The 15,611-nt window shown below is 36.7% G+C and overlaps 1 protein-coding gene across 1 annotated transcript in view; it reads left to right on the top strand.

Annotated features, from left to right (window-relative positions):
- Positions 1-15,611, top strand: part of ABCA12 (ATP binding cassette subfamily A member 12) — a 162,933-nt gene that overhangs the window by 106,717 nt on the left and 40,605 nt on the right. Inside the window, exons 23-29 of the mRNA XM_058533418.1 lie at positions 2,564-2,678; positions 8,556-8,885; positions 9,990-10,059; positions 10,149-10,283; positions 11,149-11,304; positions 12,213-12,399; positions 14,530-14,748. Of these exons, the coding sequence (XP_058389401.1) occupies positions 2,564-2,678; positions 8,556-8,885; positions 9,990-10,059; positions 10,149-10,283; positions 11,149-11,304; positions 12,213-12,399; positions 14,530-14,748 (1,212 nt within the window). The remainder of the gene's footprint in view (positions 1-2,563; positions 2,679-8,555; positions 8,886-9,989; positions 10,060-10,148; positions 10,284-11,148; positions 11,305-12,212; positions 12,400-14,529; positions 14,749-15,611) is intronic.

Here is a 15,611-nt window from a genome sequence, read left to right as displayed (position 1 = left end):
TTAGCTTTCCAAGAACTTTGGCCCTTGAATTAAGAGAACTGAACTCCAGACCTGAGTGCATTGCTGCATGATTTCAATATTACCTGCTCTCTACTGGTCTCTACCCTTCTGTAGTCAAATGAGGGAGTTAAACAAGACAATCTTAAAATCTCTGCCAACTCTCAAATTTAACTAAAAATCTGTGCGTGCACAGTCAATTTTAAGGAAAAATTTTGATAAAACGCATGATTGGTCAACTCCCTAAGATAAATATTGTGCTATCTGAAACTATTTTATGGACGATCAGTCCGCTTGCTAGGAACCTTTATCTAAAATGGTTTGCTAAAGGAACAAAAAATGTAAAGATCATACTTTTAGACAATGGAATTTGAATGTTCAAAAAACCTACCAGTCGGGTGGCACTGAATGGCTCCTCCACTCTGACCACAGTGAAAAAATAAGGTCACAGGACTAAGGTTTTCAAACTTGTCCTCCTACACAAAAGCTTGAGGCTGGATATTACTTTAAAGGAATTGTACTTGTTATTCAGCTCAGACATTGCAGCTTATGTACAATTCAGATGCTTCTGGATTTTTTTTTTTCTTTTTTCTGTCTATCAATGCTCAGTCTCCTTTGGCTGCTTCAAGAGCTGGAGATGAGATGAGGTTGTGTAACCCTTTGTGCAGCTGTGATATGGGGACAGATGAGGATTCCATCAGTGAGTTGTCAAGGGCAGCTGCTTTTTGTGGAGGCCAGTCAGGACTTTGCAGCCTGAACTGTGGGTGAACTGCACAGCGTGCATGAATAGTAAAGACCTGTGGGTTCGACTAAATGAAAATTCTCATCTCCTTTCCTGCTCAGTTTTTGTAATTTTCATACCTTGGACCCTTGTAAATTTTCATACCTAGGGTGGTGGGTACCTGGATGCTTCTTTTAAGAATAAAAGTAACAGTACTCCGCATTCTTTGTGGGAGTCTGATCCTAATGCCTTACATATACATATAAAGTCTTTGTTGCATACAAAGTGCTTTCACATATGTTACAGTATTTGTTCTATCCAATGACCTCATAAGGTAAGTGGGAGCAGGAATTATCAGCCATACTTTCCAGATGAAAAAACTGAAATCCAGAAAGTTTAAGTAACTTGTCCAAAGTTGTGTAGCTGGTACCGCACTGGTCCTTTGATTACAAGACCAGCATTTTCTCATTTATACTATACCAAATCTAAGATACGTAATCACTTGGAAGAAATATTACAAGGGGTTTGTTATTAATGAATGAAGGACTTCTGCCTAATTTTAGAGCCAGAAACAACATAAAGGCTGGACCTGATTCAAGACAAAATTCATTCAACAAATATTCTTTAAGTGCCAACCCCATGCCAGACAGTTCCCCAGGAACCAAAAAAAATGGATATGGCCTCCACCCTTACTCCTCCCCCACCAAAAAATTTCATATTTCTGATGGTGATGAGAGATATACTGATGCTAAAGTGATAATGAATGATGGGGATGTCATGTTCCATTAATATTTGCAATTTTCATGGGGAACTTGAAGGTAATTCCTTAGCCTTATAGATTAAAAAAGAAAATGGCATTGGAACCTTTCTCCAAATGAAAGTTTCAGTGGAGCCTAATGTGCAAAACAGATCAGTTTAGAGTTTCTCTCATTGAAAACTACTCATTTGCCTTAGCTCATGGAAAGATGGTTATTGTCGGAACCATAGTTCTCCAAGTATGGCCCCTGTACCAGCAACATCAGCATCATCTGGGAAATTGTTTAAAATGCAAATTCCTTACCTGACTCTAGATGTAATAAATTAGAAGCTTACGGGTGGGGCTCAGAAATCTGTGTTTTAACCACCTTCAGGTGATTCTGATGCGTGTTCAACTTTGAGAAACACTGCATTTGCACTTTCAGGTATCACCGGCAGGCCACTCAGGAATACATTTGAGGCCTGATAAAGTCTTCTACTGACCATATAGTTGAGCACATTACCAGAAAAGACATTTCTATAGTGTTTATGAAACATCTCCCAGAACATTATTTTGAGGAGTCCAAGTTCTTTGTCTGCATTTTAAATCTAATGCTTTCAGTTTACTTCATTTTGGGAAATTCAGTTTAATAATAACTAGGAGTTTCTGAGGAGTAGATAAATACAGTAATTTGGGAAGATATAGCTTTTAGCTAGATAAACCAATCATCATCTAATTTTAAATCTGCTTTTTGGATAAGAATTCAGTCTAGAAAGAAGGGTTTTGAGCCTTGCCGTTATATCCATATAATAGTTATTTTCCTGGACAGGAAATGCTCAAACACACTTTAAACAATATGACAACTTTAATAATCCAGAGCTGTTTTCCACTCTTGCAACATTACAGCAAGAAATCATGGGCCCACCGTTAAGTCAGCTTCTCATTTCATAAATAAAGGAGTAATATTAATGATTATTCTCAATTTCAAAACAGGAGAATAATTTTAGTGTAAGAGAGAGTGTGTTCTTTATATATTACAATCTGCAAGTATAACATTCATTTTGGTCACTGGATTTTTGTCTTTTTGTTTTGTTTTTGTTTTTTTACAGCTTCCTAACCAGTGTCTCTTATTCTCTTCCAATTGTGCTCATGGTTGCCTGGGTCGTATTTATAGCTGCATTTGTAAAAAAGCTTGTTTATGAGAAAGACCTCCGGCTTCATGAGGTATGTTGAGATCTCTTCTTATTATGCATAAGTTCTATTTATATAATAATTCCTATGATTTTCATCATGCCTATGCAAACTCAGAAAGCCTGACCCATACCTTATGAATTACATAGAAAAATATTTTCTGCATCATAAACGCAGCTGATAAGGCAATATTTTGTTTTCTCAAAAAGTTACATAGAAGTTGTTTTGTAAGTGCTTCTGAAAAACAAAATCTGAATAATTTTGAATAAAATTTGTGTACAATTTATGATAAGGGTAATTTTTGCCCAAGAAGTTACCTGTAGGACTTAGGATCTAACAGAGGAAGTTTAAATAACAACAATAATACTATTAAGGCAAGAGATTGTTGGCATGGTAACTAAATAAATCCAAATGAAGATATAAATATAGATACAGATACAGATATAGGCAAAGGACATGTGGCTTGTTTCAGCTCTCGGGAATCGAATTCTCTTTCCAGTATACCTTGTCTCCTTTAATTACCTTCTCCTCTATCTCCCACTGACTCATGATTTATAGAGACTAAGAATTTCGTGTTATGCTACTGATTAGGTTAATAATATAACAATGGAAGACAGGACCTGGGATGTAAAGCGTGATCTCTTCTTGAGCATGTTCTTTATCATTATCCTCAAATCCAAAATATCTTACTCCTTTTTAGAATTTATAAAAAAGCATTGTGTGATTTTTGGATCATATTGGAATAGAAAATGTTCTATCTGGTCATCCTGTAATGAATCTTTTCTTACACTCACTCATGGAGTGAAAAGGAAGCAGAAGCATTTCAAAACCGGGGCACGATAATTATTGCAAGGCCTGGCTGACAGTCTGAAGTAATGAGGTTGGGGTCACCTGTTAGTCCACTCGTACTTTTCAGACTCACTTTGCCAGTGCTCCTAGGCAATTGATTATTTTTCCTTCCAAGGTACAAATTACTGCTTCACATTTTTGTTAGTTCAGCATCAGCCTTCCAGGGTTGTTCTAGAGTTTGAACCTACACTTCTTACCTTTTCTATTTGAATTCTAGGTGACCCTCCCAGCTGCGTTCTTATATTTCAGTTACAATTTGGTAAATGTCTCATCAACTTGTTTGAGCCCTGTTGTATTCAGGACTGTGTGCAATGGTTTCTTAATTCCAATTTAGAAACTTGAATCCATGCCCTGGACCATAATTTTAGTTGCAAGCTCCTATCTTATATTTCTCTTTTAGTTTCCTGGTACTCAGAAGTGAATCTTCACAGATTAAAGGAAAACTTTGAAGTAGAGAACTGATAGAAAATGAGTTTTTTTCTACTTCAAAATAAATATCTATCTTAAAAATATTTGTGGTAGAAATACCTAGTAAACATAAGTACGTGTGTGTGTATGTACACATATATGTGTGTGATATATATGTGTGTATTATGTATATATATAAAATACACTCACATATATATGTATATACATATATACATATAAAGTACATACACACTGTATTATTTTGTGTTTGAAGGTGATGTTTCCTGAATGCATCTGTATATGTCACCAAAAAATATCACAGCATAATGAACAGTCCTTTCTCAACTGAAGACTTGAAAGACATATTTTTAACCATGACCCAATTTCTGTTTGGCAGCTCTGTGTCTTCATTTTGCAAGCATCTATTTTCAAAATTTAACCCCCTGATCATGGGGAGTCAAAGTCCTAGAGTAGGAGATCATTGAACTTGGAATCAGAGAATCAGGTTTTGAGTCTTCCAGCTCCTGGTCACTTGGGCCCAATCTCTTAACCTCTAAGTCTCGTCATCGAGACTTCATTCAGCAGTATCTTTCCAGAATGTGCTCTCTCACTGCCAGAACAGAGGAGGATTCAACTATCCATATTTTGTCATTTCCAAGATAATGATTTTTTTCTTCACATTTTAAAGCCTCTGAAATTGGAATGCATTTGATAGATCAGTATTATAATTTGTTTGGCAGTGACTTTTCTTTCTTGGTGGCATATAAAATCGTAGCACATCTTAAAATCAGTGATGTCCAGAATTCAAAGGAATACAGTCTATGTGTGAGATGAATTGATGGAAGTGGGTGTGGCATGAGTGGAATATTCCTCCTGCTCAGCCTCCCTCCACTACCCACAGTTGTGAACTAACTTCCTCCTTTTTAAAGATGAAAAAACTGAACCCAGAAAGTGAGAGCTGACTTGCTGAAAACTATAGAACCAGTTAATGGTAGACCTGGGGTTAGTACTTAAGTGTCTTGACTTCCAACCAATCCTCTTCCATATCAGAGCTACCTTCCCTCTTACAGTCTTATTTTAGTAGCAGGACTTTTGAAGATGATGATGGATACTCTTTTAGGCTACCTGAGATCCAAAATCACCTTTAATACCATCTTTTTTTATATTCAGTTAAAGTCTGAAGCTGCCCACTCCCTACTTCCTTCTCATTCCAAATTAAGTCAAAAAGGTAAAAAAATATGTTTTTCCTTCTGTAATTATTCTCAAATCTGGGCAAGAAAACCAACTTAGTTGCTATTTCAATGAAGCCGTTAATCCTTGACCTTGTTATGATATGCGACTCCAGTGAATTCCTTTAACTTGTTAAAGAAATTAGCACAAATATTAATGCTCAATAACTTTATTGATGAAATGAAGACTGCCGTTTAAAAAAACAAACTATTTCAAAATGCTTTTTGATTGTTTTTCTGCATTCTTTGCTTTTAAGAATTAAAATATTAAAGCTATACAAAACCTGATTTTATAACACGTACTTTTTCATATTATTTTCTTGACTTACGGATTAGTTTCATCTATTTGATCTAATGTAAGTCATTTATGGGGATTTCAGCGCTTATATTCAGTTGGAGACAAAATTTTGAAATTGTTCTCTCTCAGTTCAGACAGGTAACCTTAAATATCTGTGGGATGCAGAGCGGTTATCAAGAATTATGCAAGGATTATTAGTCCTTTGGTGTCTCACTTTAGACAACTTTTTATGCTTTTCTGACATACACTATCCATCCCACCAGTGGGAATTTGCAATATTCCAAATAATGATCACAGCGTCCTTTATATCTTACTAAAAAAAATAATATTAATGTTTATTGTTAAGAGAATTTTAAAAATTGAGGTAGAAAATGTTATTATTCCTTATAAATTAGTGCTTGACATTCTTGTTGAATTCAATAAAGACATTGCTGTCAAGTGAATATATGAATATTTGTGATTTCTTTTCCTGACAGCATGAATGTCAATGCCTGTGCATAAGCTTCTCTTGAATGTGGCAACATGTTTATGCAAGATCTTACAGAATCTCTTTCTTCTCATTATTTTCTGCTGTAAGCTGGGGCAGACTTTGGCCACTATGCACAGTGGTTTTCCTTGAGCAACAGGTTATCAGCTGTTGATGAATTTCTCTGGCAGGTTTGGGAGGCTGGAGACAAGTGACTCTTTGCTTACAAAGCCGGCACCTGACATCTGTCAGTTTGAGAAGGAACTAATGACATCTAAGAAAGCATAGCTGACTGTTCTCTGCGGGCCCTCTTCCATCAGCAAGTTTGGTCTTGTTTTTTGTAACGAAGTTGGTGGTGAATCTGGATAATTTATGGATGACTTACACGCTCTCCTTGCTCTTTCTCTATATGAATAACAGCTGTTCTCCTCATGGCATAAAATCCTGAAGTTGAACACTGAAGTTCCATGGTAGAATGCTAAGTAGTGGATACTTTTGGAAGCATCTAACTCGAGCTATTTCAATAAAAAGCAATGATCAACCTCCAACTTTTATCAACTCTTAGGAATAAGAATCTGATCTTGAGTCTCAAAAATTTCAAAATTACAGTGGTAAACACCTTTAGTCCTGGTCTTCAGGTTTGCCAAATTATCTTTTAACAAGGCTATGAATGGAGAATTTTCTAGATACGTAAATGTTTTATACTGCAGTTATCAATTGTCAAGGAAGGAAAACACATTTATACACATGAAGTCAGCTTTATTTCATGTCCTTGATAGTGTCCTGGATATTTTATATCCACCTCTTGAGATATATTGACATTGTCTCCCACTGACATACATTGCTATTGGGAGGAAATTATTTTTCGTATAAGGCCCATGAAATTAGGTGACGAATGTCAGCTTTGGAGGAGTTATATGGGTTCCATAACTCTTCATTTGATTATATTCAAATAGGTATAAACTCAGTAAAAAAACTAGAAATACAAATAGCAGGAAAAGCAAATAAAAACAGCCAACGTGTTGCGGTCATATTTGAATAGGGGAGTATCTCTGAAGTGTAGTCGTAAAACATGACACAGTAAATTTTCTCAACTGGGTAGGGATGCAGGGAAAGAATTTCTGAAATAAGACCCCGGGGTCTTTTTTCACACTGAGATGTAATTTTGTTTTCAGTGATAGCTACGTAGCAATTGGAGGGGATCTTCCATGGTGACTCTTCACCGCACGTTGACTTTTTCACTTTGACCCACACTTCCATTCCTATGGAAATATAGTTTGAGTCTTTACTACCAAGGGTGGCAGGGCCGGGAGGAGAGAAGCACTAGGAGACAAGAGGGTGAAGACGAGGGCAAAGTTAAGAGGAGAAGTCAGCGGTTTTTTCTCAGTGGTGATTAGTTTAAGCCCACAGCTTAGACTATTGCAGTCAGGTAGCCGTTTCCATGGTAACAACCAGAGCAGCAGAGTTATCAAAAGGGAGTAAGTTGCAAAGGCAGAAAGTAAAATTTACTCTTTTGCTCGTAGAGGAAAGGATCGGCATATTCACTATTTTTTTTTCCTAGACAAGTTAGATTTAAGGGGATGGAGCCATTGAAAATGCTTGATTTTATGAAAATACTGGATTATAAAGCTGTTAATGGAGCATTTCTTTTGTTCTTTTTTTAAATGAAATATTGGATTCATAAGCTCAAAATTAATTATGTATTGTTAAAACTGGAAACCAGGATATCCAGGTTCCCCCAAAGTACCACATGTCACCAAATTCTAGACAGCCAGGTCCAGGGGACTTCAGACCTTTCAGAATCCTTTTGAGTTAATGCCTAAACACATCATGTTCATGTGTTTTTCTACCTTGGTGGAATGCCTTGGCCTCTAGAGGTATCACTGATTTATTAAAGAATAGCAATTGAGAAAGATATATAGATTATCTCAGATACATGAGTTTATTTTGTGTGTATGAATGTCTTTTTGGAAAACAAAGATGATAAACCTGAACTAGGCTGCCAATGATTTTAAGGATGGGGAAGCCGTGGCAAAAGGCAGAAAGTCTCCCTTCAAAGTTCCCATGTTTTAAATTCTTAGGAATCAGGTCTCTTCTATTTCTCTCAGGAACAAGAATATTGATTGTGTTGTTCATTAATGTTTAGCAAAAAAAAAAAAAAAAATATATATATATATATATATATATATATGGAGTTTGTATATATATGTGTGGAGTTTTATTATCTCAGTCCCTACATTGAATTTAAAATAAACGGTGGTTTTCCACCAGCTTGAAATCTTCATGTCGGCACAAATGTCAAATTTATGTTGTAAAATTCTGCAAGGAATACCATAAATTTTGATGATCTATTCTAAATTAGTTTAATCTGGAGGCATCAGTTAGATACCAGTTATAACATGGAATTAAAAAAAAAAAAGAACGCATTATGTTGCGACACTCTGGGGGCATACAATCTAAGATGAGGCTGGCAGAAATGGTCGTATTAATTTCACATAGCAAGCACAGACAAATACTTATTATGTAAATAATTATGTAAATCATTAAAATGCCTCATTTCATGAACAAAGTCTCATGAGCATTTTGGCATGGTACAGGAATAATTGTTATTTGAGAGTATATCGGCTTTAGAAGCAGTTAATCCTTTCTCCTTTTTACAGTACATGAAGATGATGGGTGTGAACTCCTGCAGCCACTTTTTTGCCTGGCTTATAGAGAGCGTTGGATTTTTACTGGTTACCATCGTCATCCTCATCATTATACTCAAGTTTGGCAATATTCTTCCTAAAACAAATGGCTTCATTTTGTTCCTGTATTTCTCAGACTACAGCTTCTCGGTTATTTCCATGAGCTATCTTATCAGTGTCTTCTTCAACAACACCAACATCGCAGCTCTGATTGGAAGCCTCATCTATATCATCGCCTTTTTTCCATTTATTGTTCTGGTTACAGTTGAGAATGAGTTGAGCTATGTAGTAAAAGTATTCATGGTGAGTCACCCGTCACAACTGAATGGCCAGTGTGTGAAAAGAACGGACGCTTTTTTTGTTTTTATACTCTCAAGCTGAAAGTACACTTATCTAAATTTAAAAGTTCAGTGATAGCAAAATAAGCTTAATTGTCCTAATGATAGTTTTTTCTGCATTGTCGTATACCATACCAGCATAAGACTATGAAAAGGAAATTTTTGCCCCAGAGTTTCTAAAACTATAATATGTGATGCTGTTGAGAAATAGTACCTGAAGAAAAAACAGTTAAAATGTAATATATCGCATTTTAAATATCATCAAGAATTCTGACTTCTCTCTGGTTCAATTCCTTAAATGTCTTAGAGCCTCTATTACTGGAATTATTGTCATATATGAGTAATTCTCATGGTTTTCATGACATATGATATAATTTATAGGCGTAAAGACAAATGTACTGACAGCATATAACCAATTTTGAATCCTGCTTTTTCAATTCAAAAGTACTAAATTAATTTAAGAATTTTAACAAAAGCATTAAGATTACTGACTTTGAAACTTGGAAAGCCGAAGTAAATCTCATCGTCGACTGAGAGTCATATTAAAACTTTGCTGTTTATGGAAATAGAAAGTGATAAGTAACTTTCATTTAACACTGACTACTTTGGGTTTAAACATTTAATTTTTTAATTTTTTGCATTATAAGCATTCAATCAATTGATATTTTCATTCATAATACTTCTATTACCTGAAATCAATTTATGAAGTAAAAACATCTTTTGGCCCCTAACATTTTATTTAACTTTAATCTTAACATTGCATTACCCTGTAATTACCTATTTTATAAATTGCTGAGCAATATTTAGTAAGTTTAGATCTATAGTTTGGATTTTTGAAAAATATTTTCCAAGTTATAATTTTCCTGCATTTGTCTTCTGCTATTTCCTCTCCTCTTCTTTCAGAGTAGTAGTGTGCTTGGTAAGGGACCTCTGTATTTTTAAATATGCTTAGAGAGGTAGTGTCAATTTTATCTTTATAAGCGTCCAAAGTTTTAAGTACATTAAGATCCCTCTGGGTGAGATGTGTGAAATCTACAAGAACTGTCATTGCTGTTTATTTTCTTCACAGAGCCTGCTGTCCCCAACAGCGTTCAGTTATGCGAGTCAATACATCGCAAGATACGAGGAACAGGGCATTGGTAGGCTCACTTTCTTCAAAACTGCATCTTAATCTTTCACAACTGCAATATGTCTCACAGAAGAATAAGTACGTGTGCTCACTTTTTAGGTCTTCAGTGGGAAAATATGTACAGTTCCCCAGTTCAGGACGACACCACCTCATTTGGCTGGCTGTGCTGTCTGATCCTAGCTGACTCCTTCATTTATTTCCTTATTGCCTGGTATGTCAGGAACGTTTTCCCAGGTATGAACATGCTTCCTATAGATATATGCTTTTTATGGTTGTCATCATTATAAATCAACTAATATATATTTTTTAATATTTGATTTGCTGTATACAATCTCCCCCCCAAAATACTTAAATCCCAAAACTAAGCAAAATTTTTTAGGATGAGATAATGCCCTGGTGAATTCCTTCTCTGATGTTCTTTTAAAGGAAAAAGGAATCCAGTCATTCCAAATGGTCATGTGAGATATTATAAGGCAAAACCCAAGTCTCCTAAACAGAATTTACCAAATCTTAATGGAAAAAGCCTAGCTGGGTTTCCTCTCCTAGGTCTCAAGTGGTCATCACTTTTAACCTGCTAGGAGTTTTTCCACTAAGTCTTATGTATATTTGTACATTTTTCTGATGCTATAAATGAATGAAAGAGTATTCTTCCATTTATATAAAATTTCTATAAGAGACAAATATGTAGAGACAGAAAGCAGATCAGTGATTGGGACTTGGGGTGGGAGCAGGGATAATTTGCAAATGGGCATGAGAAAAATTTTTGGAGTTCTAGAAATGTTCTAATACATGGATTGTGGTGATGGTTGCACAACTTTATATATTTACTAAAAATCATCAAACTCTACACTTACAATAAGTAAATTTTGTGGTATATAATTACACCTCAATGAAGCTGTTTAAAAAAAAAAGGATAAAAGAAAGGCTACATTTTTTTTTTTACTTTACTTTGGAAGCTAAGACTGCTCTTTAGTTTTATATAGTATCAAAAAAATGAAAATACTTACTGAACCATATATAGTATTCTGTTGTTTGGCTTCTGTTGCTTAATGTTAACAGTCAGCTAATAATTGCTTTTCCTAATACGTGTTTATTGCAGGTACATATGGTATGGCAGCTCCGTGGTATTTTCCAATCCTTCCTTCCTATTGGAAGGAGCGACTGGGTTGTGCAGATGTGAAGCATGAGAAGAGCAATGGCCTTATGTTTACTAACATCATGATGCAGAACACCAACCCATCTGCCAGTAAGACAAGTAGGTCGACAACAAGCATTATTATGAGACAAGTGATATACAATTTGCATGACTAGTGATTTTAATTATGTTTTCCTAAATGGTAAAATTATCATGCTTTTAGTCATGGATGAATATGTCTACACATATGTGTTTGGAGTCTTATGGAGATTAAATTGTGGCTTTTTCTGGGCTCATTAGCTCAGTTGGCTAGCATATGGTGCTAATTAGGCCAAGATTGCAGATCCCTTTGTGGTCCAGTTTGACACAGAGAAAAATTTTATTCCTTGGCCACAGTCTGCACCCGTAACTCCAGCCATCTGTCACTAGTCATAAGGAGTAACCAAGTAACAAGTATGGATAATTTAGCATAACCCATTGCCCACACCAGACCAACAGTTTAAAGCTTACGTCTTACTGATATTGGGTAAGTAGGTCATCTTTATAAATTTGACCCATATAAGTGGTCTTTTTGTGATGCCTGAAGGAAATGTAGATAGTAATTAATGAACTGGATTCTATAAACCACAGATCTGAGCTAGCCTTATCACTGTAAAATCACACCTTGTAGACATTTATTCCATAAATTGGTATCATCCTATTCACTCAGAGGACTAAGACGTAGACTTGTCTTTTATTTGAGATCTGTTGAATAAAGGATAATTCATTATTATGATTCTGTATGCTAGAACTACTTTTTCTGACAGATAAGGGTGATATAAACCTTAGAGAATGTGGTTTCCCACTCTCATTCATTCTTTAACCAAGTGAGGAGACTGAAAACTATAATAGATCATTTGTTTCTGGAATTGTTTTTTACTTAAAGTGTTGTATTGTTATAGTCTTCAATTTTTAATTAGACAAAATTCTAACTCTGGCTGCATTTTCCTTATTTGTGGGCTTATACTCTTCTGCTGATTTCTCTCCAGGTCCTGAATACATGTTTCCCTCCAACATTGAGCCTGAACCTAAAGATCTCACAGTTGGGGTTGCCCTGCATGGGGTCACAAAGATCTATGGCTCAAAAATTGCTGTTGATAACCTCAATCTGAACTTTTATGAAGGTCATATTACTTCATTGCTGGGACCCAATGGAGCTGGGAAAACTACTACCATGTATGTTACTTTTCATGTACGTTACTATTGTCATGGAAGCATATTACTTAATATTTCCTCATGTCTTTCATTAAAAATAGTTATTACATCTCCCAAATGGATTAAAATAGCTCAACTTGTGTACTGTAGAATGGAGTCTAAATCAGCGGTCTCAAACTGTGAGCTCAAAAGCCAGATTGGGCCCACCAGCTAGGTTTATTTGGTCTACCTAGTGTTGGCCCGCCTGGTACTACTTAAAATTTTTAATTCAATGCCAATGTTTAAAAATGGAGGAGTTTCCTAATAAAAATAAATATTTGTGACATCTCTTAGGTAATAGGAAGTTATTATCAACATTGGGTCTACAGTCTTCGGTAGGGACAATTGGTTGAACTGTTCTCTTAAAGGGAGTGTCTTCTTTCTGGTTCATCCCTGGTCCCCACCAATCTGTACTGCCTCATACACCCAGTCTGTTTCATGTATTTGCATTTCTATCCTGGCCCATGTATAAGTTTGAGTTGACACACCCAGATATAAACACACTCAGCCCAGCTGCTCCATCACAGGGAACCCTTGCCTTGATTCCTAAAGAAACAAAAGACTCCCCAGTTATCGGGGATAGATCAAAAAGGCCTCGAGTGACACATGGGCTGTTCTTTCTCACGCTTCACTTCACTAGCATTTTCCTGTGTCTGAATGGAGACGAGATTCAAAGGTTTTTAAAGTGACGTGCTTCTGAATTTCTTTTTGCGATTCACCTCCAGTGGCCCACATGGCTTAGCTAGGAGTCAGCTCTAAGAAGCTATTGGTGCTCTATCCGTTATTTGAGAAACAGTGTCAGTTGCTGGATATCCTGTTTAGTATCATCATGAGTAAGCTCAGTGGCTGCCAAAAAATTCAAATTATTATTTTTTTTTTGTAAATAAAAGGAGACAAAGGAAGGTCATGAAATGAGTGACCGTGCAGCTGTTCTCATTTGTATGACCTGTTTAAATTCAAGTTGGCTTTTTAGTGAGAATTCAATGCTTAAAAGGCAAGACTTCTAACAGGCAATTAGAGGCCAAGGAATAAAAAGGATAGAGAAGGCTTTTGAAGAGGCTGTAATTTTAGCAGAGACAGCCCCCGTTTCATTTTCTGAATATAAAGAATGAAGTATATTATTTGTAGTTCAATGAGTTTTCATGGGAAGAATTGTGTATTGTATTGATTCTCTGTTTAATCCACAAGAACCATTTAGGGTCTATTACGTGCAAGGCGCGAGTTAGGTACTGAGAGAGAGGGTGAGAAAGCAGTCCTCTCCCTGACCTCATGGAGCTTACGTTTTAGTGGAGAAGACAGATATTAAGTAATCGCCCAGTTCACTAACTAGCTGAAAGACGATGAGGAGTTATCTAGGTGAGAATACTCCAGTTACAGTGTAGAGAAAGAGACTGAAGATGACCAAAGACCATCTGGGAAATAGAGTTAGGAGCCTACAGCAGTTGGTAGGTAATTGGTGATGGCAGCTTGCACTATGGTAGCGGCTGGGAAAATGGAGAGATATGGGTGAGTTAGGAGATTGAGATAGGATGAGGATGCAAAAACAACTTCTGCATTCCAGGCTTGTGCAACCAGTATATACATTCGTCATGTGGTGAAAGAGGTAACATCAACGAGGGCAAGGGTTTGAGGGCAAAGATCATGAGTTAGCTTTTAAACATGTTGAGTTTGAGGCCCCGTAAGACATTGCATGGAGAAGTGGCATTGTCTGTTGGATAGATAGAGCAAGTCCAAACTGAGTGCTGAGGTCTGGGCTAGAGATATAAATTTGAGACGTAACGACCTGTAGATTCTATATCTGATACCAGGGAAGTGCATGAGTTTGCTCAAGGAGAGAGTGTACTTGCAATTAAAGAGCACAACAATTTCTAACATTATTACCACCTCACCACCATCATCATCATCATTATGTGGTGTTTATTAACACTGTAAATTATCAAATGCTTGAAAGTAATTATTTTTATTCCCATTTAATACCATTTTATTTCATAGCTTGACCTCACCTGAGGATATACACTGCGAAATTTTTTGCTAAAAACTGAGATAAATTTAGTCCTAAAATCTAGCTTAAATGCTTGGTTCCCACCTAATTTATCATTTCTTCATTTCCAGCTCCATGTTGACCGGGCTGTTTGGGGCCTCAGCAGGTACCATCTTTGTTTATGGAAAAGATATCAAAACAGACCTACACACCGTACGGAAGAACATGGGGGTCTGCATGCAGCACGATGTCTTGTTTAGTTACCTGACTACCAAGGAACACCTCCTCTTATATGGCTCCATCAAAGTTCCTCACTGGACTAAAAAGCAGCTGCACGAGGAAGTAAAAAGGTCAGTCTGACAGGGATAAGAACATGCATTGGTGACTCCTCTCCAAGAGAAGTCAAGCTATGATAATAATACCAATAGAAAACATTTTCTCACAAAAAAACTGGTTTTTAGTTTTTTTTACTTCTCTGATATGTATACATTTAATGTCATCATCCTCACTGACCAGTTGTTATACTGGAACTGTTTAACTCTCTTCTTCTCTGTCTCCCATGTTGCCCCAAATCCTCTGTTTCTAATCTCAATGGCTACTGCACTGGTCCAAGCATTCCACCGGACTCCTGGCTTCTACTCTCCCTTATACAGTCAATAGAGCAGCCAGGGGACCTTTTTAAACTGCAGATCAGACCATGTCACTCCTGGGTTCAAAACCTTCTAGTGGCTTCCCATCAAACTCAGTGTGAAACTCAGTAATGTCTTTGTCAAGGTCTATGAGGCCCTACGTGACCTGCCCCCAATCTCGCTTCTGATTTCATTTCCTTGTACTCTCCTCCATTCACTCTGCTCTTGGCACACTAGCCCAGTTGTGCATTTGGTTATGCTAGGCCTACTCCAGCCTCAGGGCTGCTCACTTACTGTTCCCTCTACTTAGAGCAGCCTTCCCCAGACAGCCATTTGACTTATTCCTCCACTTTCCTGGTCTCTGCTCAAATGTCACCTTTTCTGAGGGGGCCACCATATATAGGATGGATACCTAAAGCAGCAGGTCCCTGGCACCCCTTATCTCATGTACCCTGCTTTATTTATTTTTTTTATTACACTTATCACCATGTGGCATCTTATAAACTTATTTGGGAATATTGATGGAATTTCTCCTGCATCCCTCCTGATATACACACATACTTGATCATAGTCTCCTCATGGGT

This window comes from Diceros bicornis, chromosome 37, assembly GCF_020826845.1.
Source record: "Diceros bicornis minor isolate mBicDic1 chromosome 37, mDicBic1.mat.cur, whole genome shotgun sequence".
In the NCBI taxonomy this organism is placed as follows: domain Eukaryota; kingdom Metazoa; phylum Chordata; class Mammalia; order Perissodactyla; family Rhinocerotidae; genus Diceros; species Diceros bicornis.
This window is presented reverse-complemented; position numbering and strand designations above follow the sequence as displayed.